The sequence below is a fragment of the Rhinolophus ferrumequinum genome, chromosome 10, assembly GCF_004115265.2.
Source record: "Rhinolophus ferrumequinum isolate MPI-CBG mRhiFer1 chromosome 10, mRhiFer1_v1.p, whole genome shotgun sequence".
Taxonomy (NCBI): domain Eukaryota; kingdom Metazoa; phylum Chordata; class Mammalia; order Chiroptera; family Rhinolophidae; genus Rhinolophus; species Rhinolophus ferrumequinum.
The window spans coordinates 91,355,739-91,380,637 of NC_046293.1; the positions used below are offsets into that span (position 1 = coordinate 91,355,739).

A 24,899-nucleotide genomic window follows, 5' to 3' on the forward strand; every position below is an offset into this window, starting at 1 on the left:
ATATGTGCTCCGATGTTCATTGCAGCTCTATTTACGATGGCCAAGACATGGAAACAACCAAAGGGTCCTTTGATAGATGACTAGATAAAAAAAGATGTGACATACATATATAATGGAATACTATTCTGCCATAAGAAAAGAGAAATACTGCCATTTGCGACAACATGGATGGATCTTGAGATTATAATGCTAAGTGAAATAAGTTAGAAAAAGTCGAGAACCATATGACTTCACTGATATGTGGGATATAAAACTGAAAGGAACAAGACAAACTATTTAAATAAAGAAACAAAAACTCATAGACACAGACAATAGTTTAGTGGTTACCAGAGGGTAAGGGGAGTGGGGGATGGTAGATGAGGGTAAAGGGGATCAAATATATAGTGATGGAAGGAGAACTGACTCTGGGTGGTGAGCACACAACGTGATATATAGATGATGCATTGCACACTTCAAACCTATGTAATTTTACTAGACAATGTCATCCCAATAAATTTAATAAAAAAAAGATGTGGTTATATACACAATGGAGTATTATGCGACTACGAGAAAGAAGAAAATCCTGCTCTTTGCACCAACTTGGAAGGACCCATAGGACCCTATTACATTGAGTGAAGTAAGTCAGACAGATGAAGACAAATACTATGTGATATCATGTAATGTGTGTAATCTATAGAAAGAGAAACTCCGAGAAACAGAGAGCCGAGTGGTGGTTGCTAGAAGTTGCGGGGTGGAGGAATGCTGAGATACTGTCAAAGGATACGAAGTTCCAGTTTTAAGAGTAACAAGTTTGAGGATCTAATGTACAGCATGGTGATTATAGCTAATTAACACTGTATTATATACTTGAATGCTGCTAAAAGAGTGGACCTTAAATGTTCTCACCACAAACAATAATTAGTAAACACATGATAGGATACAGGTAGTAACTAACACCATGACAGTAATCATTTTACAATTAATAAATGTATCAAATCAACACTGTACACCTTAACCTTATACAATGTCATGTGTCAACTGCATGCCAATACGGCTGGGGGGAAAAGCCAGAAAAGGAAAAAAACAAAAACAAAAACAGGACCTAAAAGTGAAAACAATCTGACTTGGGTTTCTATTACTTGTAACCAAGAGTCTTGCTTATTAGAGTATCAGAAATAATCACGTTACAGTTGCTTTCATTCCTTTCTTCTATTTCTTTTCCTGCAGTTAATTTGCTTTTTTCTACTGAAGTAGAACTGTAGATTTTAAAATACAACTCAATAGGGCTAACAGCTAGGGAACCCTCATTGATTTCTGCTACAGTATCCTAAATTAATAAAGAAAAGAGGTTTAGGTTTTAAAAATAAGTCCCACAATCCTAAGCAAAAGGCAATTTTCAAAAAAATTCCAGAAACTTTTTTTCTGGGAATGCAGTACATGATGGAAGGGACCTGAGCACCAAAGTCAGGTCTCAGTTTACACACGGTGTCAACCGTTCAGGAGGTTTGTGATGTAGCTTCCTGAAACACGTTTCCTCGCATAGAATGTGAAGACAATACTCATCTGTGAGACAGAGGTAACAAATGAGGTACCACACACCACACGGTGCAGCTGCTCAACTGACCCAGCTCCTTATGCCCCCTCCCAAACTCAGCTTGGTGGGACGTTTTGATTCTTAGATTAACAACAAAAAAGCTAATTTTTATCTAACATTTACCACATGCCAAACACTATTATAACTGCCTGACATCCATCGACTCATTTAATGCTCACAATCCAGCGAGGTGGGTACTACCGTTCACCTTTCTCCAGCTCAGCGATTCTCAGACAGGGTGTGAGCCCCGGAAGCCTGGCTCGAGTATGCACTTTTCGCCACGACACTCTGATGCCTGTCTCAGTTAGAAAATACAGCCGTGCTAATGCTATAAACTAACCACACATTATGGTCTGTTCAGTCAAGTCACTGATTTGCATGGTCTAGAGACATTAAGGGGTCTTGGTCATTAAATATGGGAGTGACTGGAAGAGGAAACTGGAGAAAGCAAATGGCTCAAGGGAAAACCAAAGGCAAACTGGGCATGTATTCATTCATCCAAACACTTACTGAGCACCATCATACTACAGTCACTGACCTAAACACTGAGAAGGCTCCAGGCCAGAAGACAGGCTAGTGGGTGCTTGGACAGAGCAGGCGGTGCAGAAATGAGCGCCCGGTAGTGGCAGTTAGGTCAGGAGGTCTGCAAATGCCCTTCTGAGGAGGGAGTATGTGCGTGGGATGGGAACAAGCAGCAGCTCAACTGAGACAACTGGGGAGTCATTCCAGGAGAGGGGACGGCCAGTGCAGAGGCCTGAGGCATCAACGGCCGAATCGTGTTTATGAGTATTAAAGGGACCAGTGTGGCAGTACAGTCAGCTAGGGGACAGCTACCAGCCGAGAGGCTGGAGAAGCAGACCAGGGCGGACACCTGACACTCTAAGCCTGGGAAGATGGCATTCCATCTGTACTGCAGGGGTTGGAAGGGAACAAGCAGGAGATTGGTTAAGTCCAGGTTTCGGTCTTGCCGTTGTTCTAGGGGAGCCGGCTGGAGGGGTCAGTGGTGGGGTGGTGGTCAGCACGGTGCTGGCAGAGATGGGGGGAGTGGGCTATTCTGAGAGAGGGCAGCCCTTCCCAGACCACTTCAGCAGGGGACGTGTTTTCTCTGTTGAGATGACAGGCAAAGACTTGAAATACTGTCTGACTAGTCCTTGCCTTAAGAGTTGGCAGCAGTCAAAAGTAAACTAGCATTTCGCAAGAGAAAGAGTAGCTTACTTTGACATCAGACTGCATCCTTTTAAAAGAGCTGAAGGGAAGAGTAAACAGGGACGAGGGTAAAACATAGACATTTCCCTGAAGTGCGTGATTCTTAATTTACCAGTTTGGAGCTGACACGGGCCAACAGTTACGAATCCCAGAATTTCTGAACTGGAAGGATCTCAGAGGTCATTTTAATGCAAACCAGCACTTACAAGTTTTGTGAACGTGGACAAGCAACATCTCTGACTTCAGTTTTCTAGATTGTAAAATTACAATCATACAAGCAGCTACTTTCCGAGGCTGGTAAAGGATGAAATGGCCCTACATGTTATAGGGCCCAGCACAGTGCCTGGGTTATTTCTTTTCTCCTGAGCCAGCACTTCCCTGCCTTTTCTTTTCTTATCCGACGTTCTTCAGTTAGGGTTCTGAATCACACAGTGACTTGGGTGGAGAACTTCAGGACCTTTGAAATTGCAGGCCTTTCTCATTCACCTGTCCTTGTGGAGGGTTAACATTTGGGAAGCTGGGTTAGAACCACTGTCCTCCCTGCTCCAGGGTCAAGAGCAACGCACACAGCGGGCCGCACCCACACCATAGCCTTACCCACTGAGCTCCTGCCACCCTCAGGCCTGGCATGCCATCTCTTCCCTCTGCTTCTTTCTCAGTCTGCGTCAGCTCAGTCACTCCTAATAGCTACTGAGCTTCTCTGATTTCTTCCTCTTCTGAGTTTCTACACAGTTATCGCCTGCACTACACAACTTCGCCCCAATCGTATGCTCGTACCTTGTTTCTTGTAGCTTCACTGCCCTAGTCTTATCACTCCCATCAGAATGTAAGCTCTCTGAGGCACATCTCATACTTTATCTGTGTCCTTACGAGAACGTGGCAGCAAAGGTTGTACAATCTACGGACCAATTCCTGGAGCTTAAGGGTTCCTTCCAGGCAGATTTTGCAGTAAAAGGCTAAAATAACCCAAGCCTTAAGGAAAGTGAAACAACAATGGCTGGGCTTCATCCGCCAACCCCATCCTTGGAGATCAAAGGTGTTATCCACAGAGTGTGTGTGGGAATAAGCGGAACAGAAGACCTGACACCTAACAACACACCTTCCTTATCTAGACCACTGTCTTATTCTTCCCTCCCTGGATGGTGCTTTTGACTGATGTAACAAGAGGACCAGGTGCCTAATGTAACCGTGTTTCCCCAAAAATAAGACCTAGCCGGACAGTCAGCTTTAATAACGTCTTTTGGAACAAAAATTAATAAAAGACCCAGTCTTATTTTAATTAAATAAAAATAAGTCTTATTTTACTATAAGACTGGGTCTTATTTAATGTAATATTAAGACCCAGTCTTATATTACTTTTTGCTCCAAAAGACACATTACAGCTGATTGTCCAGCTAGGTCTTATTTTCAGGGAATCACGGAAGTTAGCTTTCCTCAGTTCACCTGTTTAGCTCCTTCCTGGCCACTTCTGATCGTGCGACAGCTTGTTTATTCAGTACGAGGAGAGTCTACATGACTGAAGTGACTATTTCCTGATTGCATGGTTTCCGTCTCCCGTGTTCTGTATCTCCTGAAATCACAGCTGGGTAACAGACTTAATACCACCCCATAAGGATTTACTTCCCTTCCTGTTAAGCTCGGTCTTTGCATTCCTTTCGATTCAGTAAGAATGCCTCACGAAGTTCCTTCCTCACCCTGTAGGAAGGGGTGCAGGAATCATCACTGTCTTTGGTGACCTTTTTCAATTAACCTTAAAGGGTCTTCAGGTGGTCCGCACAGTCACGTGTACCTGCCAGGCTTTGTTATCTGTCTGTATAGTTCTCTGCCTTCTGCCCTATCGAGGTCTTCCACGATCACAGACGGTTAGGACCTGCACACCACCGTGAATGAGGTTTGGGCCCTCTGCCATGAACCCTCAATCCACCAGAGAGATGCTAAGGCTACAGAGGTGGGAATACCGGACACAATTCCGTCACCTTCAGGAATCAAAAGTCTGAGAACCCAGGAGCAGGGGATCTGGTTTCAATTTGTCGTCACTGACCTTAGGCAACGAATGTGACTTCTAGGCCCGTGAGTCCCCTTCTCTAAAGTAAAGACAAAAAGACTTAGCCACATGTGTCCCTTTCATATTGGGATCCCACCATGAGGCAAGAAAGCAAGTGTCTATGAAGTCGGGGAAGTGATTTAGGTAAATGCATGCCATTTTTATTACCATCACCACTGAGCAATGCTATGATGTAGCCTGGTAACTTTGGGGAAATACGTATAAGAAACAGTCTTAGAGAAAAGACAAAGAATAGAGGGAGATGAATGGAAAGGGTTGGGAGAGGCAGAATGAAAAATGGACCTATAAGAACACAGGCAGAGGCCCTAAGACCTGATCAAGTGGCAATGTGCCCTAAGCTCAGTCTCGTGTACCTCAAGTTAGAGAGACTCACCGTCCTCGGTGTCATACGCGTATGCCGACAGGCGCAGGGTGGTAGCACAGTAGTCGCATTTGAAGCAGCTACGATGGAAGAACTTGCCCTCGGCACTCAGCCTCTCCATCACGTAGACCCGCTTCTGGCAGAAATAACAGGTGTCGCTGCCCCCCAAGTTCTGCGGGAACTCCTTCTTGATGGAGCCCTGTGGGGGGGGGCGGGGAGACACGTAAGGGCGGTCACTCAGGCTCACCTCCAGGAGGCAGATGCACAACCCTCTTGGGCAGTGAGAGCGGCCCTCACTGAGCAGTGGTGTGAGACACGCTGCGACGCTCACTCTGCTTCTGGCTTTCCCGAAGAGCAGCCGCATGACTGCAGTGACTGTCACCCGTGTCCCAAACAGCACTCGGCCCCAGGGACATGCTGAATCCATATCACTCAACAGCCAAGAGGAAACCCAAGTCTGTTTTACAGAATTTCATAACAATCAAATCAAATTATTTTGACAGAACTGTTTTTAAAGGTAACATAAAAATATATGTGGTTCTATATGCATATGGGTCCCCTGGATTCTAGAGCAATTACTTTTAGAGATACTAAGTATGTTTTTCCATACAACATTCTAAACAACTATTACAGTCCTAGAAATTCAGTTACAAAATTCAGACCACTTCAGGAAAAATTACCACATGGCACATTCTGGCGCTATGTGCTACTACACCACTCAGAACAGACCAGCTTTGTTTACCACAGCTGTGTTATATCAAGAGAGACAGAACCCTTAGTGGGTCTCTTACCAGTTCCTTCTTGTCTAGAAGGGTTTTGGGCTGTTCTTTCCTTTGAAGCTGATTGGCTATCTGCTCAGCCAATGAGCTCACTCCGCCTGTGTACATCTTTATATACTTCTATTGGTTGGAGATTATAAAATGACCAGAACGAGGGGAAATGAGAAGGAAAAATAAATAAGTTAAGAAGTAGGAAAAAACTCTTTAAAAGGTATAAAATGAACACAAGGTGCAGCAGCAAACCATGCCAACAGTGTCCACAAGCAGGAAACTCGGCGGTGAGAAACAGGTGTCGGTACCACACACAAGTGTCAGCACAGGCAGGGGTAATTCAATTCAGTAAGGGAGAACTTCGTCCTTCATGATTTTTTGGAATACCCAGTGCTGTGGGAGGTGGGAAGACGGGATGGATACAAATAAAGAAGAGAGTAAGAAGGGCCTATATCCTAGTGACTCGAATTAAATATAGAGAATTCAAGAGGAACCAGTCCCACCCAGACAGCAGATGCCAGACTGACAGCATGACTCCAGGGCCGAGGGAGGGCCGGGGAAGTCACTGCTCCTTTAGAAGGTTCACTCCTGCAAAGACTGACTGTCCACTTGGGTGACAGACGCCAACAGTCTAGGATTACTTGTGTGACCTCCTTCCGCATCACTAAAGCTTCCCTTAGAACCCCTGTAATATGCATGGAGCATCTCTGGAAGAGCCATCCTCAGCCCATATCCCAGGCACTGGGCCGAAGCCTTCCAGCCTTGGTTGGGTCTCAGACACAGCTGCAGGGGGACAAAGTGCTCGGTTTCATCTTAAGTCAGAATGTTTTTACCCTAGGAAAGATTATATTCTTATAGTTGAAAAAAGATAAAAGAAAAAAATCCAACCAACTCAAGCCTCTTTCTAGCAGTGCTGAAGAAGTCACAGGAGGAAACTATTAAATTTCAGTTGTAAACTTCCCTGCTAGGGAGCCCAGTTTTGAGCATGTCCCCAGGGAATGAGGTCAGGCTTGCCGGCAGTCCTTTAGAGACTCGTGTCCAGGTCTCCCTTCCATGTGGAGACGGCTATGACACCTAATGTGTGTGACACTCCTGTCATGAACCATGGAATAAGGGTGCTGCCTGACTCTACTTCTAACTCAGAACAGCAGGAGCAGCTGCTGTGGGGATGCCAACCAGCCCGGTTAGGAAGCAGTTTGAATGGACGAGCACACATTGGGCAATGGCATGCCCAGGCTGGCAGCGACAAACGAGGAGCACTCCAGGGGCAGCTAACTACCTAAATACGAGAAGATAGAAGCACAAATGTCAAACAATTCTCTAAGGTCCAGCTGGAACTGAGGTGTCAATTATATTTTCGATTTAAAATAAGGCGATTCCCAAGGATTGGTACCATTCGTCCATTGACTCTACAGCTTATACCCATTAACAGCTGAGAAACACAAGTGGCCCTTCAGGCTAAGCCTTACTTAGATTAAAGACATTGTGGGGGTTTAGGTCTGGAACGGACACCAGGCAGCACTGAGCAGCTCACTTAATAGCTGCCACCGAGGGAGCAGCAAGCCGCACTGCTTTTGTTCTGCAGCAGGTAAGTGAGCCTCTGGGCCAGATGTCAAGTACAAGGCTGGGACACTGTGCAGCCTTGGGTCCTCACTGCTCCAAGCCCTCGTCTCCCCCCTCACTGCATGCTATCATGGCAATTACAGCCCAGGGCTGCCTGCAAGCAGAGGCATTTGTCACCTTCAGTCTTCAGTGGTATGACAGTATTGACAAACACCCCCACCCCCGCCCAAGACAGGTTCTACTTGTTTCTGGCATGAAAAACAGATGGCTTCCTTCTCCCTGCTCTGGAGAAACAGCTGCAATGTAGCAATCGCTGGATTTATTCTACTGCCACCACACATGCACGTGCTTCCACACACATACCCCATGTCTGCTACCAGCTGAAAAACAGGAAACAAACAGGAAGGGCCAAAGGACCCTCCGATGTCTATAAACTGCTCTACAGCTGGATCTGTTCCGAAACAGCAGGGCTCATTCCTTAAATGATTACAAGTCAAGAGGCACCCAGGACCCTGCATCTTCAGCAGGCCCTCTAAGAGATTTAATTACACTGTAGTGCCTATTTTGAAACACATATTAGTATAAAGACATCTGGAGTTAAAAAAGCTAATTGCTGAAAAATGTTTATCATTATTTCATACAGGCGAAATATAATGAAAGTGGGTTTACTTCAACAGAATTCGATACAATGAAGGCTAGCAGCCTCTCTAACTTAGGTGTATGCTCACGGGCCTCACACAGAACAGACAGATGGACATACACACAGGCACACACAACTGGATTCCTATAGGAGACAGGCCAAGCGAGCTCTGCAACCTCCCTGGGGCCAGCTGGCATTTGTTTAGGTGAAGTGAGCAGAGGCTGAAGAGGACACACAGCTTTGTCCAGTCCCAGGCCTGCTACCTGTCGGAGGGAGTCAGAGGAGGGAGAGGCGGGGCGGCTGGAGGAACGGAGGCTAAGAGAAAGCTCCCACTGATCGACAAAAAACCGACGAGAAGGTTCAGGCTCTGGCTACAAAATACAAGATGGAGAAAGAAAATTACAAGTTACACATAGACCTGAGCGTAAGGAATTGGGCAGTTTTACACCCTTTTGCTTTAGACGTTCTCTAAATCACAACTGCAGCAAAGCCGTCCTCGTAGTGCCCAGAAGCACGAGTGGCCCATTCAAGGCTTGCGCCTGCTTCCAGCTGGCCCTCCCCTCCGGCTTCCAGGGCAGCCTGCGCTGCCGTGCGCTCGCCGGTCAGGAGCGCTCTGAAAGCCTGTCCTCCCGTGCCCAGCACTTACGCCGTCCACCCTGCGGAGAGCGGATAGCACTGGCTGCCCCTCGCCGGCCGGCGGAGTGCAGAGGCGGTACTCACACGTGCTCTGCTCTGCAGAGCCCCTCCCAGGCCCGAGCTGGGGTTTCTCCCGGGCAGGACACAACCACTCATCACTCTACCAGCCTTACAAATGATGGACCACAGAGACAGCAAGGCAAGAGTCAAGCTGGGTCCCTCCACGTAAAAGCTAGAATGTGGCTCATCCCCTCCTGTCAGAGAAACTGCTCAGGAAAGAGCTAGCCAAATCCCAGCAATGATCGCAATGATCAGGAGGAAAGCCGAGACCGCGAGCCCTGTACAGGCTGCATGCAGCATGTGTATGGAAGTGGGCCACGGTCTTCCTCAGTGACAGGCCCGTGCGGCCCCTAGGGAGTGAGGTGGCAGCAGAGGGCTTTAGTGAACAGTAACTGCTTAGTGCCTGCCAGGTTCAGGGTGAAGTGCTCGCAGGGTGGATGGAGGAGGTACTGTCATGGTAAGGAGAACCCCTGCGCTTCCAGTTCCAAGATGATCTATCACACCATTTACCTCAGGCCACACTAGCTTGGTAGCTTTGAGGGGTGACAATGTGAAGTGTCACCAGCCACTGCTCCAGATGCACTCACAGGCCCGGGGGAGCTGGGGGAGACCTCTGCAGAGGAGTGACACCCCCAGAAAGAAACAAGGGACAAGAACTGAGCTGCCCCACGGGTGGCAGAGCAGTGGAAGCTAGTGGGGGACGGGAGGTGTGGGGGAGACGGTGACAGAGCAGGTGAGTGCAAAGGCATGCTATGGGACAGTGGGAAGTCCTACGGAACAGAAGGGTGACCCTTAAAAGCATCTAGACAGGAGCCCTGCTCTGAAGACTCTGGAAACCAGCCCTTTGGGGAAAAATGGAAGAAAACTCCTTGCAAACCTATTGCTACCTTTCCTCCTATGCACTGCAGCCCTAACTTCCAACGGTTTCTCCCTGACAACCTCTCCTTTTATTCAAATACTTCCCTCCACTCATCTTTGTTTAGGCACTATTTCAGTAAAACTCAGCAGGACCTCATTAAATAGGTATTCCACAAAATGTAGGGCATCACCCCACTCAGTGAATTGCCTAGTTTTCTCTTTGAGAGGAATACATCCTGGGAGAAGGAAGACTGAGGCTGGGCACACGAAGACCTCATGGAGGAAGCAGCACCAAGAGTGAAAGAGCAGAGCTGGGCCAGGTGAGGAGACAGGGGATCCGCCCTGCGCCTCAGGCCAGGCTCCTTGCCGCCCAGACCTGGCCCCCGCGTGCCCTTGGCAGCCCAGCCACCTGCTCCTAGCTCGGGGACGGGGCACCGGGAGGCAGCACTATGCCTGGCTTTCCACTGGGACCGAGAAGTAACTGGATTTACTGCTGAGCCATAACTGCTTGTCTGACATCAAAAGCGGAAGGGGAGGTAAAAATTTTAAAAACCCATGTGAAGTGAGCAGCTATGGGGCATCTTTAAGGGCAAAACAAACAAAAGTTCCATAAATAAGCAGGCTTTTAAACATGGGCATGTCTGCTATTCATCAAATTACACAGTGGTCAGGTGTAATCAGTAATCCCCCTAAGTTTTTCAGAAAAGACGAGTTGGAGGCTGTCATATACCCCCATCCTGTCATCAGCTTCCTTCCTCTGCATCCTCTTCATGGCTGAAAACCCCCCATACTGTACGAGCTCTGGCTCTCTCAGTATTCCCACCTCAAAGTCCCTCACTGTCCAAAGAACTAAGCAATTCCCACCTGCTTACTGGCCCAAACCCTTGCCCTAAGAACCGTACCTGACAGCCAAGCGTCACCCCACCAGAGGCACAGATTCTGAAATGGGACAGCTGGGCAGAAAAGGAAGTCATGAGGCCATTCGCACCACAGTCTGAGGATCTCATCTGAGTGCTGGGTGGGTGAACACTCTGCTGTGAATGCTACTTCTGTGGGCCAGCGCTGTTAGCAAAAGGGATTCTGGCTCTGGGCTGGGTGACAAGAGCGTGCGAGAAGCAAGGGGAGAGGGGCCTGCCCGCCCTCCCTCTGCCCCACCAGTGTCCGTCTCTGGCTCTCAGCATCCCATGCCACGGCTCATGCGTGCTTTACCCTCTCATGACGGGGACTCTGCTTGCCGCGGCTGTCAGCATCAAGGTCCCTGTTCGTCTGTTGGCAACAAAGTAGAAATTTAAGCTCCATCCAAATGCTATGCTCCATTTGGCCGTCCTAAGTGACAGTGCCAGAAATTCAGAGCTCATTTCAACACAAATCCCGGCGCCCTACTGAGCCCCACCCAAGGAGACACAGTCCCACCCACCAAGCCCCAGACCCAAGGACAACTTTTGGCACAGCCATTCTGCCCAGCTGGCCTCTGGCGAGGTCAGCTACCCACACAGAGAAAGAACTAGTCAGTACAGAGGTGGGACAAACAGCTCTTTCCCATGGTGGCCCAAGGTTAGAGGCATGAAATGTGGGTTTAAAAGGAGGTGGGTTAGAAGGGTAAAGCTTTCCACAAGACATGAGAAAGGAAACGTGGGGACACGGAAGCTGTTGGGATGCGTGACCAGTACACAGTGCAGAGGGAACTGCAGGGTGGGGAGCGGTTCCTGCACGGGAACATGGGACAAGGGCCTGGCTCATTGAAGTGGGAAGGACTGGAAGTGTTTTCAGTCACTACACAAGGAAGTGGGCTGCCTCCGCTGACTTGAGGAAAGCACCACCAGCAATGATGGAGCAAGGGAAGGCCACTCATCACTCTGGATAGCTGAGGATTCACCTGACAGCCTCTACTGCTGGAAAGCAGAGCCAGAACGCCCGCTGTGGCTCCTCCTGCCCAGAGCCCGAGAGCACACTGTCTCCAGGCAGGAGGAAGCCAGTGCTCGGGCTCCAGGGTCACACCAACCAGACTCAGTGCTTGCATCCAAATTACCTCCCTACCCTACACCTCAGTCTCCTCCCCTGTAAAATGCAAAGGATGACAGTTAGGGTTTCCAGGCGGGAATTCCCACCCGTTCTCAGGAATTTTTTTTTACTTTCCCGTTCCTGAATCCCGAGATATAAACTGTTTTCTGTTCTCCATGATGAATCGTTTCCACAAAGTGATGGCTGATACTACCAACCACCTGGGTTCAAGGAGCCGATTTTTCTGATTTCCCAACCAACTTTTCTTGGGATTTGGGAGCGGAAAAGCGAAAAAAATTACTGAGAACGGGCGGGAATTCCTGCCCAGAAACCCTAGTGATAAATAGGAAAAATGTCTAAGAGATACATTGTGAGTAGTACGTTTATTTCCCACTGTGGGCATTATTGGCTTTAAGGAACCGATTTTCCTGACCAACTTTTCTTGAGATTCGGGAACGGGAAAGCGAAAAAAATTCCTGAGAACAGGCGGGAATTCCTGCCTGGAAACCCTAATAACAGTACCTGCCTCGTAAAGTGAACTGATCGCGCTCACACAGGGCGAGACCCGGAACACCGCCTGGCTCTCAGTAAGCGCTCCCAACTGCCAGCTCTTACGCAGGGACAAGGCACAGGCAGGGCGACAGCCACCACGGCTCGGGTCTTAGACCCAGGCTGGGCCTTTAAAGTCAGGCACATTACGAGGAGTCGCTTTGTAAACAGGCCGCCTAAGTTGAGAAAATGCCTTTCCATAATCCTGCCTTTAAAATTAGTGTTTTATTTTACAGCATTTTATACTACAAGGGTCGACAGAGCCATTCGATAGGCAGGTTTTGAGTGGGCTTGCCACACACGCACACTTGCTGTCCTGCTAATCACACTCGTGGTTAGCTCCGCTGTAGAGCACTTTTCGAATGATCTGCCTGGAGTGAGACTGGCGTGGATGGAAGGGCAGGTGTTGGCAGAAGTTGGACAAGCAAGAGGCAGGACTCTCAAAATTAGAAGGAAGCAAACTTATAGAGCGAAGCCCTACGAAAAGCTTCCCAAAGTGCATCTTAGCTCAGTCTCCTTGGGCAGTAAGGCAAAAACGGCTGCTTTAAATGGGTTTATACATATGTTGTTGCTCTCCGGGGTTTTTTGGACCTCACATCTGTAACAAATACAGTTTAAATTTTAGTTTGTGATTACACAGTTGTATTCCTATGACATGGGACTACATTACACCACCCAGGGTTTGAATGTAATATGAGGTCCAATCAGGAATTTGCTCATTTGTAGCAATAAAGGTTGCTTCTGCTACAAATGGTTTCTACACACGGTCACGGTCGTTCTATCTTTTAACAGTTTTGTCACTGAAAGTGGGAATCCTGATTTGGCCTCTGACGCGGGCACCTACACAAGCAGGCATGAAGACACAGACAGGATGACGGAGCATGCAGAAAAGGTCACCTGCTGGCCTCCACGTGCCCCACAGGGAGGTAGGGTGTGGGGAGGAGAGAGGAGTGTGATCACTTTTTTGGGGCAGGTCCGAGAACGCTCCTTTTCCTGTCGCTTTTACATCAACAGACACAAACAGAGAGAACACCAGTGAAACAGTTCTGGAAGGACCCAGGGGCATTTGCCAAAAGCACCCCACAGGCCCCTTTCCTGCCCCTCCATCCTCTACGGCAAGGTGATGAGGTCAGGGAGGCAGTGTGTCACACGCAGCCTGTCGCTGGCCTCCAGGCCCACTTGTGCTATTTGTTGGAAGCGGCTGGTCTTGGGGTTACTGGCAGTGAGGTGCTTTCTAAATGCCAGGGATAGAGGGGTATATTCTTCTCAGCTGGTTACATTGGGGGACTTGGGGACAGAACGAATGGGCGTGGTTATACGTAGAGAGAAAGGGCACACAGGCCACCACCACAGGGGGACCTGGGGACCCTCCCAATGGCCCATCACCTGTACACCAGTAGCAGCAGAGGGGCAGTCCCCCCCGGGCCACCTACGAGCGCATGCTGCCATTGCTTCCCAGGGCTCATTCCCCTCATTCTCACTCGAAAGGGTAACTTCGCTGGCAGTCCAAGCACAGGAAGCGGGACGCAGAGGGCAGACATCACCCCCTCCCTCATGCCGTGCCTACGCTGCTGCACCAGCCCCCACCTTGCTCCCTGCGCTGCATCCCTTCCCTGCAAATCTGTCTAGGACTCAGAGAACCCTGCGGTACAATTCCTAGGTCAGAGGACCCTCACCCTCACGCCCACAACCACCACGTGTGGCACCACATGGGGGAAGCCTGGGACGAGAAACAGCTGTAGGAGCTGAGGGCTGAGGAGGCAGCTCCCCGTCTGTTCCCACCTCACACACAACCTGCTTACAAACCAGGCTAGATAGTGTGCAGTCTGCCCAAGATGCCCTTCTGAGATGAAAAAGCAAAAGGGTGGGAGGGGGGAGCCAGAGTGCTGCACAGGAAGGCACCAGAGAAGTCAGCGGCAGCAGCGGGGACGCGTTCCCTCCTCATATCGGGCCCTAAGTTTGTAAAGCTGGACCTGGGGCCCACTCAGCCATAACCGCGGTGCTTACCACCCCTTCTGCCTTCATCTAATCCACTTCAAGAGAAACACAAAGGGAGTCAGGACGCAGTGCTGCTGGCCACACCCCCACTCTTGAAGGGAGACAAAGGGGGCCAGCAGTTGCGGTGAGTCAGAGGCAGCCAGCCCCACGCACCGCAGGGCCCCTGTAGCATCTGGCATTGCCCGCCAGTGCTCTGTCTTATTGGAGGTAAATTTACAAGGCCAAGATTAATGAAACCACCCAGCTGAGAAGAAGTTATATGTGAACATTAACACTTTTCACATGGCTGTAAGAACTGTGAGCTACACTTCTTTCACAGACAAGTAAACCACAACTCCCAGCTCTGTGTAATACAAAGCACACGAGGCTCAAACGGGCTTTCACTATTGATGTTATGGCTTTTCCCTCACCTACCCATCTCCTGTCCCTGTCCTCTGGTGCCCACTGCACAGAACCCCGGCCTGCAGGAGTGTAATGGCTCTGTTCTGCGTCTGCACAGCCTACAGTATTCTGCTTCAATGACTGACCGTCAGGTACCCAGGTGACAGCTACCGTCCATCTCCACGTAGCAGCCCGCAAGATGCTCGAGGACCAGAGACACGGCAGCCCACAGGCACCATGCTCCTGTGGGCCCTGAACTTCAGCTCCATGAGGTGGCAGGCTGCTGTGCCAGGCGCCAGTCCTCACAGGACAGGGCCGCAGCCAGGCCAGGGTCCTGGGTCATGCTTCTGGCCCGAGACTCCCGGCAAGCCGGCCCACAGCTGCCCCGGCACGTGCCACTGACGGTCATTTGTTCACCCCCCAGCATGTAGTACAGCGACCTCCCTTCTTGCTCTTTGCTTCTCCCATCTCATGCTACCTTTACAAATACCGTAAGAATCCAGAATTTGGGGAATCTGGTTTTGAGTTCAGTTCCCCCTTCAGCAGATCCTCAACTAAAGACTGCCTTTCAAATTATACCTTCCACCTAGGCTTTAAGAGTGAGAAAATAAAATGGCAGTAAATTTCCAACAATCTCCTCCCACCACAGAAGGAGAGGCAGCTGACTTCTGTTGTGAATGTGGACACTGTCCCCAGGCTTCCGTCTCTGCCTCACGGGCCATGCCTTTAACGTGGCATGTTATAATTTTACTAACAATTGTCACCCCGATAAATTAAAAATAAATTAATTTAAAAAAACAACACAAAAAACAAAAGAAAGGTTAGGAAGGAATATTTTGCCCCGAACGTAATTCAAATAAAACCCAGCTCGCCACTCCCCAGCCCCTCCCAACAACAGCTGTCACTCTACAGCACAAGAGGGGATAAGGGTCAGCTCCTCAGACCTCTCAGAACCTTAGCCCTAGATGACACCAACCAGGAGACACGAGTGCGGCTGCTGTCACTACAACAGGCAGTTGTCAGCTGAGCTGTGCAGGAAGCAAGCAGGGGCCCCCAGTCTCTCTGACAGTTCCTATTAGTAACCAGGTGTCATCTCCCTCTTTCTGTCCTGTTCTGTCCTGCTTGGGAGAAGCTGCTTTCCAGGAGACCCTGCAACTGCTTTAGTGAAAATTTCCACAGAGTATTTTAAATGTAGACACCACCAAGAAAACGCCCACGACCATCTCTGCCCAGGGTCTGAAACAAATAGAAATCATAGTTCGAGACAATTTCTTGGATAACATTTTCTTATTTAACACGAAAGGTTCCACTGCTCCAATTCTCAGGCTTCCGAATTCAGGATTCTCCCTCCAATGGTCACGAGAACACATGTTAGCAAGTCAACTTGGGGCAAAGGTTATGGTTAGCAAAACCTCAAAGGCTAGGGTACCTGAATGACTTACCACATAGTTTCAACAACCAATTATCAGTCCACTTTTCTAACTGATTTCTCATATACCAAGGAGTTAAACAAATCATGTGATACAATCACCGTTTGTTCAACTCTTCCCAGTCACTACTCAGATGAGCAGAGACGTCCAGCCTGGGAGCTGGGTTGCCACAGTGCAGGCCTCAGGCCTGGCTGGCTCAGGAGGGGCAGCTGGGGGAGGCTAGGGGGGCAGCACCCATTCTTATTCCGGGAGGTTCCTTTACCTGTTTCCACTGAGGGGTGGGAGCAGGGCGACCCTGCTCAGGTAGGCAGCAGGACGGCTGGCTGACCCCACGCTCTTGTGTCGGCTGTGACACACAGGTCAAGTATGGGTGGGGGACAGGACATGGAGACAAAACAAAAAAAATAAAATACATTAAGGTAGAAGACACAAAAAGGTACTCGTGGCGGACAGACACACATCTCTGAACTGGGGTGGTGGTTGTAGAGACACAGAATTAATTTTTAGAAAGTTACACTTAATAAAGGAAATAAAATACCCTGATCCCCAAATCAAAAGCAAATGCAAATGAGACCAAAAACAAAAACAAAAGCTGTAATTCTCATTATCCTTTTCCCCAGCTCAGTGCTCTGAGCCTAAACTAGTAATTCTGGTTTGGAAAACGAATTCTTGCCATTCAAAATGAGGACAGCAACCGTCTCTCAGAGGCAAGCTTCCTCTAATGGGGGGCCTTCCAGCCTCCCTGAGGTGCAGAACCTGGGCTGCCAGAGCCGTCAGGCAACCTCAGACTTTTGCCCACAAATGGTATCATCTTCTCTGTGAGCCATAACCAAAGACTAGATGTGAGAAGAAGTTAATGATGGCCAGACTCAAGCAAAGTGAGTAAGTTAGTGACGACCCCCAACCCCGTCCACAGGAACAATGGCTGATGTGTACGGAGAAGATGCAGAAAGAGAGAAAATGAATACGAGGATGGGCTCCCTCTCCTCCAATGCTCTTCCACGTCATCATCAGGGAGTTTACAAGAAACTTTTAGTGTGAATCTCACAATCCCAGCATGTCCTCTTAGAAGACATCAGAGATAAGCAAGAGGAGAGACAAGACCTAACAAAGCGTCCCTTCAAAGGCTCCTGTCTAGCCTTCTCAGGTGTGACTTAGGGGAAAGCAAGTTAGTATCCATGCAGAATCTTTAAAATGTTCATGTTCTCAGCCTAGTTCAAGGATAGCCCAGGAAAATCACCTGCAACACACAGAAGCTTTATAACAAGAATGTTTATTATCTCTGTCCTTTATCATGAAAGATGAGAAACAAGTAAAATATCCAACACTAGAGGAAGAGTTAGGAAAAGCACGGTGTACAAACACAGACACACACAGATGCTGGAAAGAGTTTGGAACGTGGGAACACGACAAAGTTATAAGAAAAAGCAGAACACAAAAGTGTATATATTAAGAATGACAATGACCTCAACTATGAAAACAAGAATGCACTAAAAAAGGACCAGAAAGAACTATAACAAAATATTAACAGAATTAGTGGTGTCTTAGTATCTTTATTCCACTTCTCAGCATTTTCCTCAATAAGCATGTACTTCTTTTATAATTTAAATGTGAACAAATACATACGAATGGGTATATAGATATAAAATTTAAAATCTCTGCGGATTTTTGTCAGACAGCTTGAACCTGAACGGTGAGGACAGAGCAGTGCTGAAGCATGAGGAGCATCGGAAATGCTGTTCTCTGCCACAGCCACACAGCAGGACACCAGGCAGTGGTCTGGAGCCCGTGAGTCCTCGGGCCTATGACATAGCCCATGTCAATCCTTCCTTGCTAGTGGCCAGCCCAAGTGTGGATGGGTGAGGTGTGAGGGGGTTTACCTGTCTCCTGGTGCCGGCGGACTGTGGGGGCGCATTCTCCTCAAATTTGGCCAGCAGCTGGGTGGCCATGTACTTCACTTTGTTCTGGCTGCCCAGAGCTGCATCCATTCTCCTGTCTGTCAGGGTGCTCACCAGCATGGGCCTCGCTCCTCTGCCGCCCCGGGACACTTCCTCCTGCCGGTATCGACACCCAAGAGCCAGCCTGTCAGAGGAGCTCCAAATGTCCTTCCCTCAAAGAGGCGCAGCCAGAGCCTGGCGTGGTGAGTGCTCTTTCTGCTGTAGTTTGAGCTGAACAGCTCCCCTCCAGCTCCAATCACGCGATGGAGCGTAAGGAGGTATGGGATTTCTGCAGGTACTGTCACATCCCAGGAAAGCCACTGTGTGACTCCAGAGACAGGAGAGCCCTGTGCCCATATGTGTGTGCCCCTTGGATGCTCTCCAAAAATTAAACAAAGGCAAAAGCCCACAGAAAAAGCAGCTGCCCACAAAAATTCTCATGAAGGATGAATATGAAAACATCTAGCAATAGTAATTTGGGAAAGAAAGATTTAAGACAAAAAGGGCAATTCAGTATAATCATTCCAGCAAATCCCCAAGAATTCTTACCTCCTCCGACTGACTGGTCTTTCTCCTCTTTCCAGCACCATCCAAGTCCTTTTCCTTTTTATCCTATCCCAAGAGAGGAAGGAAACTGCATTATTGTATTACTGTATCTAGCCATTAGGTTTGCAGCTGGTAAAAAACAAACAAATAAACAAAAAACAGACTCTTCCATTTACCTTGGGCGAACGCTTCCGAGAGATGGTCTGGCCCAGCTTGCTCAGGAAGGAGATGGGGGACTTGGTGGTGGCTATCAGGACTGCCTTCTCCTCCGCATTCAGGTCCAGGGCATCTATGAACGGAAAGCAGTGTTCAAGGCCAGCGGGGGAGGGGGCGCACAGTACCGACCAGAACAGCCCTCCTTGCACGTGGCTCCCGGCACCTAGAAAGCTTTAAAGGTTCATATGCTCCAACAAAAGCCTGAGGAACTGAGCAGGAAGCCTGAGGAACTGAGCCTTCTCTTCTGTGTCCACAGAAACAATACCAACTCATTCTCCATCCATTTCAATCACCAATCCTCCACTTTTCAAAAGCTGGAATCCGCCTGGGATTGTGGTTACAGCAGAGTGCTGAAACCTCACCTTCATGATAAAAACTTTTAGGGCAGAGCGGAAGGGTGGGGGGGCACATAGCTAAGGTTTTGCCGTGTGTAGACACCATGCATGTGGCTACTGGAGGGCTGTCCTGAACGCGTATACTGATGTCAGAGTTCTGGAGTTCTGTTGTAAGAACTGTGTATCTAATCAGAAAAAGCCCTGGACATCCATGAGAGCACATGGGCTGGAAGAAACCGTGGATTCCAGTGTTGTATTAGTAACAATAATAACTTTAAAAATAAATATTTAAAAATAACTTTTAAAATAAAACTGAAACAAAAAATAATAATATATTGCTAACATTAAGTGCTTCCGTTTAACAACATTCTTCAAAGCATATCAAAATCTAATTACACAGAGGGTGCCAAAGAAATGTATGCACATTTTAAGAAAAGAAAACTGTATTAAAATTGCAATGCTCAATATATACCAATAACAAAAGATGAGTACAAGTCATGTTTGACTTCTGCAATTACAAGAGGTGCTCACAGTGGTTCCCGTCAGTGTCCAGACACTTCTGATTACAGTGAACTACTGCTTGAGCAATGTTGACCAAAGAGTCTACTTGTATACATGTTTTTGGCACCCCCGGTATATATAAAATCCCCATTTTACAGATGGGGAAACTGAGGCACAGGAAAACTGAGTAACTAGCTTAAAGTCAAACAGGTGGAAGTACTGGGACATAAACCCAGGTTGGGTACCATGATCAACACTGGTCAGCATTATGCTACACTTGCTCCAAGAGACAACAAATGACAACAGAAATGTCTTTTGGAGCATGCTGACAGACTGAGGCATCAGGCTGAGGGCGAAGGAAAGAGTTTTGGGAAATACTGAAAGGTGGGGGAAGAGAAAAGCCAGAGAAGGGACAGCTGCAGAAGGAAGAGAAGGAGGCCAGTCCAGTGTCGGATCACAGAAGCCAAGGAGAGAGACTTTCCAGAAAAAAAAGTCATTCCATAGTGCTAAACAATGCAAAAAAGGCAAGTGCGTAGGCGGATGAGAAATGGGAAAAGAACATGGATTTGGTGATTCCCCATGACTGCAATCATGACAGAAGCCTGGTTGCAAAGTGTCACCAAGTTTATGCAGTGAGGAAGTAGAGCCCACAAGCATAAACTGCTTTTTTCCAGAAAGGCTGGTTCTGAGAGAAAAGGTATGAGAAGGTGGTAGAGTCAAGAAAAAAAGTGAGAAAGATTTGGGAAGCAAGAGTGGCTGGGAACAGTCTAGTAAAGAAGGAAAAAGTAACGGAGCAAAGCTCCAGGAACTTACCTTGGCACTGACCAGTGAAAACAGTCAGCGCAGGCTTGCTTTTGGGAGTGCTGATGAAGGACATGGTTAGAAGGAAAGGAAGAAGAGCCAGGCAACAACAGAGGGCAGGTGGGGGTGGGGGGAGGGGGTTGTGCACAGCCCTTACCACTGGAGGGGAGCGAGTCCTTAAACATCTCATAGAACTGCGTCAGGTACATCACCATGGACAGCTTGTCTGGCTCCCCCACCGATGCCATGTCTTTGCCAGTCATGATGGGAGAAATACCCAGTTCCTTCTCAGCAATATCAAAGGCCAGCTGGTTATTCTTCTCCACGTTTTGCTCATCCAAAGAATCAAAATCTCTGAGAAACAGGATGAGGACAATGGATCACAATGGGTACTTGTCCCCACACCAGAAAACACAGCATCACAGAGTCACCACCATTTCTTGGTCTTTTAGCTAAAATCCTGTATGTAGCGCCTCACTGAAATCTGAGAGCAAACCTGAAATGTAAATCATCTTCAAGAAGAATGATTAAAGATCTACGTATAAAGGAAAAAAGGGGGAAAGCTGAAAAACTACCCTCATTTTTCTAAATAACATAAAATTTCTTAGTTTCTAAATGTAAGCTCAAGAATAGGAACTATCTTTTTAATATGCATTTTCTTGCATCGTGTATGTGATCTGTATGTATTAAACTAATGTTCAATAATGATAAAAACCCTATTTGGATCTGACTGCTTCCAAAGGCCTGAGACAATGACCCATGGTCTCCCGTGGACCTGACAAGCTTCTGCTGTACTAAATCAGCTCTGATAAATCTTTCTCAGCCTTCAATTTGAAGGGAAATTCCAAATCTTCACTCAAAAGATTTTTCCATTGCTAAATTTCTTGAATTTTCCCAAATATTAAATTAACCAACATTCCCCACTGAATTTCAAGTTCCTTGCTATTTAACCCAGTGAAGACTGAATGTTCTTCATTAGATGATTTTGGATTAACTGGGCAGGACTTACTTTGTGTTAGCCCACTGACTTGACTCCATAGCAGGTTTTTCAGTTTTGAAGACTCCTTTTCTCTGCAGATTAAGCATATTAAACCATGGAAGCCTCATCTGAATAAAGCCACTGTAGTGTAACGTGCCTCAGCGCCTGCTCACAGCTCTGAGTCCTGCTACAGGAAGCCCCCAGCCTTTCTCCAGGCAGCCTCTGGTCCAGTCTGGCAGGATCGTGCCCCTCACCCCACAATTCTGCTCGGCTCCCTTCGGTCACTTCGGCCTACTCTTGGAAATAGAAATGATTCACCTAGCCCTTATTCTAAAGCACTTCTGTACATTTATCATAATCTTTCCCAGCTGCTACGTCTTCTTCCCCACCCCTCTTTTTGGTGGAGTAAGCCCTACTGTCACTCACCTTTCACCAACCTCTGCGTGAGCCAAGGGAGAGGAACAGGGGGTCGCTGACCTTTATCCAAGCAAATCAGAAATCCCCATTCCTAAACCACACTATGCAAGGCTGTCTTTACAGCTCTTGCCTCATTAACTTGTAACCTAATACAAATAGGAATTATAACTTTTAGGATTTTTTAAGCAATCATTAAAACAAAACAAACACAAAAATTGGGCCCTTAGGTGGACCTAATGATAAAAGAACAGGCAGCCAAAATAATTCAACGTGCTCTGTTTGTTTCCAAATATCAGGCTCCATGGTAACAAATGTCCATAGGGGAAATCTGAGTGCACTGGTCACGCAGCTGACCTGTGGTCATCCTGTTGTATTGATTCTGCACTTAGGTGCAGTAAAGAATGGCCAGAAGGAGATGTTACCAGTACAGGTGGGTGAGGAGATCTGAATTTTGTGGGCTTGATAGAGTACATTTATGGAGTGTAACAGAGGAGAGATAATACCAACGAACCACCATTTATCGGGAAAGTACTCGCTGTTTTCTGTTTTGTTGGCACTGACACATTTGCCTTTAGCAGCCAACTCTTCTAGCCAGGTTTTTCTTATAACCAATAGCATTTGAGAGACAGCTGGCTGAAACAAGAGTTCAATCTGCGGACAATAAACAGTTTTCCTTCCAGGTGGGTGTTCAAACCAGTTTTTGAACTGCTGAGTGCTGTGGTTTGAAAAACTCAGCTAACAATTTCTGGGTTGAGCTACATAGTGCTTGACATTCAGAGTTTTAACTAAATCAAAATGAATCACTGCTTTCTAGAGACAGTATCTTACGATGCATCTCATTCTAGGACAAAAGTACAAAATGAGGCTAGTGATAGCAGGGCACCCTGAGATCTTTGGGAGCTGAAATGAAACACGAAGCTTGGGCACGACTTACATCAGATCAGGGCGGTACCTATGGATAATCGCACACAGGGCCAGCCCGCTTTTCCAAGACGTGGTGAGATCTGTCACCTCCACTCCTGCGTAGCCGTCTGTCTGCCTTTGGCACCAACCCAGAAGTTTGCTTGAACGAGCAACAGACTCTAAACAACAAAAAAATTATTAACGGAAATAGTAGCATTAATACGATCCTCTTTGTAGTACACATATCCAGTTTGAAAAATTACTGAAGGTAGGGACAACATAGCTGTCACTGGTTTTCAGTGGAATTTTAGGTAGACAAGAAGCTACCAATTTATCCATACTCTGAGGTCCATGACTACCGCTTGCTCCTGCTAAAGCTCCCGGCCCCTGCAGCGCTCCTGGATATGGACTTAGGGGTACGAGCGCCATCTACTGAGCTGTCACCTCACTGGCGGAGTTCTAAGATTTCCCTGGAGAGTTGCTTGGCGGCTAACTGGCTGAAGAAGCTCCTTCCCTTCAAAGCACCGAGTTTCCCCAAAAATAAGACCTAGCCGGACAATCAGCTCTAATGCCCCGAAAATAACACCTAGCCGGACATCAGCTCTAATGTGTCTTTTGGAGCAAAAATTAATATAAGACCAGGTCTTATGTTATGTAAGACCCGGTGTTATAGTAAAGTAAGACCGGGTATTATATTATTTTATATTATATTATTATTATATTATATAAGACCCAGTCTTATAGTAAAAGAAGACCAAGTCTTATATTATTTTTGCTCCAAAAGACACATTAGCACTGACTGTCCAGCTAGGTCTTATTTTCAGGGAAACACGGTAACAGTGGGATGATTAAGGGAGAAGAAGGTTCCATTCTACGTAGCAACACATTAAACCAATAGCTTACAAAGACTTGCTATCATACTTCCCAAGGCACTGAGAAGAAATTCTGTAGGATTACAATGGCAAGGCCAAGGACACCCGACCAGAACAGTCCCTAAGCCAGGCTTGGCGCTCTGCATTACAAATGATCGTGTCTTGAAAAACTGAATATGGAAATACATACGAGTATACTTGAATGGCATCTAAAACATAAAGAGCTTCTATAAAAATCTATTTGTATCTTAATTGTATTAGAAGAGCTTTGATATGGAGCATTTAGAAGAATCTGTAAACACCTATTTGTGTCCAAGAAAGTCTGTTCCCTTACTATAGGCAGCTGAAAATATTTAACCTTGTATTAAGTCATTTAGTGATCTGTGAACATAAAAACCACGTTATCATAAAAATCCTCTCTTTCAGTCTTTCAGTGAAAATATATCTGAACTACAGAGAACCACTCCTGATGTTATCAAAGCTCTTGGCTTCAGAAATTAACTTTATTTAGATGTCTCGTAAGTCTGTCTATCCATCGATCCAGTATGTATTGGGCAACTTCAATATTCCAGGCTCTAAAATAACAGTGAAGAAAGATATGTTCTGCTTTCAAGATGGAAGTGTTTCAATGTGTGGGGACAGAGTCCCAGAGAGCAGTTTCCAGGCTCTCGGCCACACATGGAAAGGCGCTGGCTCGGGTAGTAGATGGCCATCAGCTGTGACTAGGTGGCCGTCAGCTGTAACCAGTTAGTTAGCCATTAGCCACTAATATAACTGCTGTGGCTACACTAGGGGGTTGGTTGGTTGGCAGAGAAGTGGACAGCAGATTGCGTATCATGTGGATCCTGCTTCCTGTGTCTCCAACCCAGCTGCCAGCAAGAAATAGTGGTATGACTCCCCTATCTATGACTCTGTAGTTGTTCCTTTTTGGCCTCACCATGTCCTGCGTTCTGCGGGGAGTGGGACTAGAGACCGTGCATGACACAATGTCTGTTGGTTGTTATATCCACCTTGACATCCCAATAACATGTTAAATTCAAAATGTGCAAAACAGAACTCAAACCTTCTCACTCTTCCATTTCCTTGTCCACAACTATCATTCGACACAGAGTGCAACCAAACTGCCAGTGCCTATTGGTTCTGGCTTCTTAACATTTTCTCTCATAACGACAAGATGGCTGCCATTTTGACCCACTCTATCCAGGCATATGCTAGACAAGCTGTGCATGTTACAGAATCCTCATGACTGTAATGCAGGGGAGGTGTCTGTTAAGCCCATTTCACAGACAAGTAACCAAGTT

The 24,899-nt window shown here is 47.3% G+C and overlaps 1 protein-coding gene across 1 annotated transcript in view; it reads right to left on the bottom strand.

The window, feature by feature from the left end:
• The window catches only part of MICAL3 (microtubule associated monooxygenase, calponin and LIM domain containing 3), a 219,548-nt gene that overhangs the window by 84,192 nt on the left and 110,457 nt on the right, over nt 1-24,899 (bottom strand). The window contains 11 exon segments of the mRNA XM_033118574.1: nt 5,218-5,404; nt 5,997-6,104; nt 8,442-8,549; nt 10,942-10,998; nt 13,180-13,281; nt 16,354-16,437; nt 17,972-18,145; nt 18,578-18,640; nt 18,751-18,863; nt 20,585-20,781; nt 22,758-22,905. Coding sequence (XP_032974465.1) covers nt 5,218-5,404; nt 5,997-6,104; nt 8,442-8,549; nt 10,942-10,998; nt 13,180-13,281; nt 16,354-16,437; nt 17,972-18,145; nt 18,578-18,640; nt 18,751-18,863; nt 20,585-20,781; nt 22,758-22,905 — 1,341 coding nt within the window.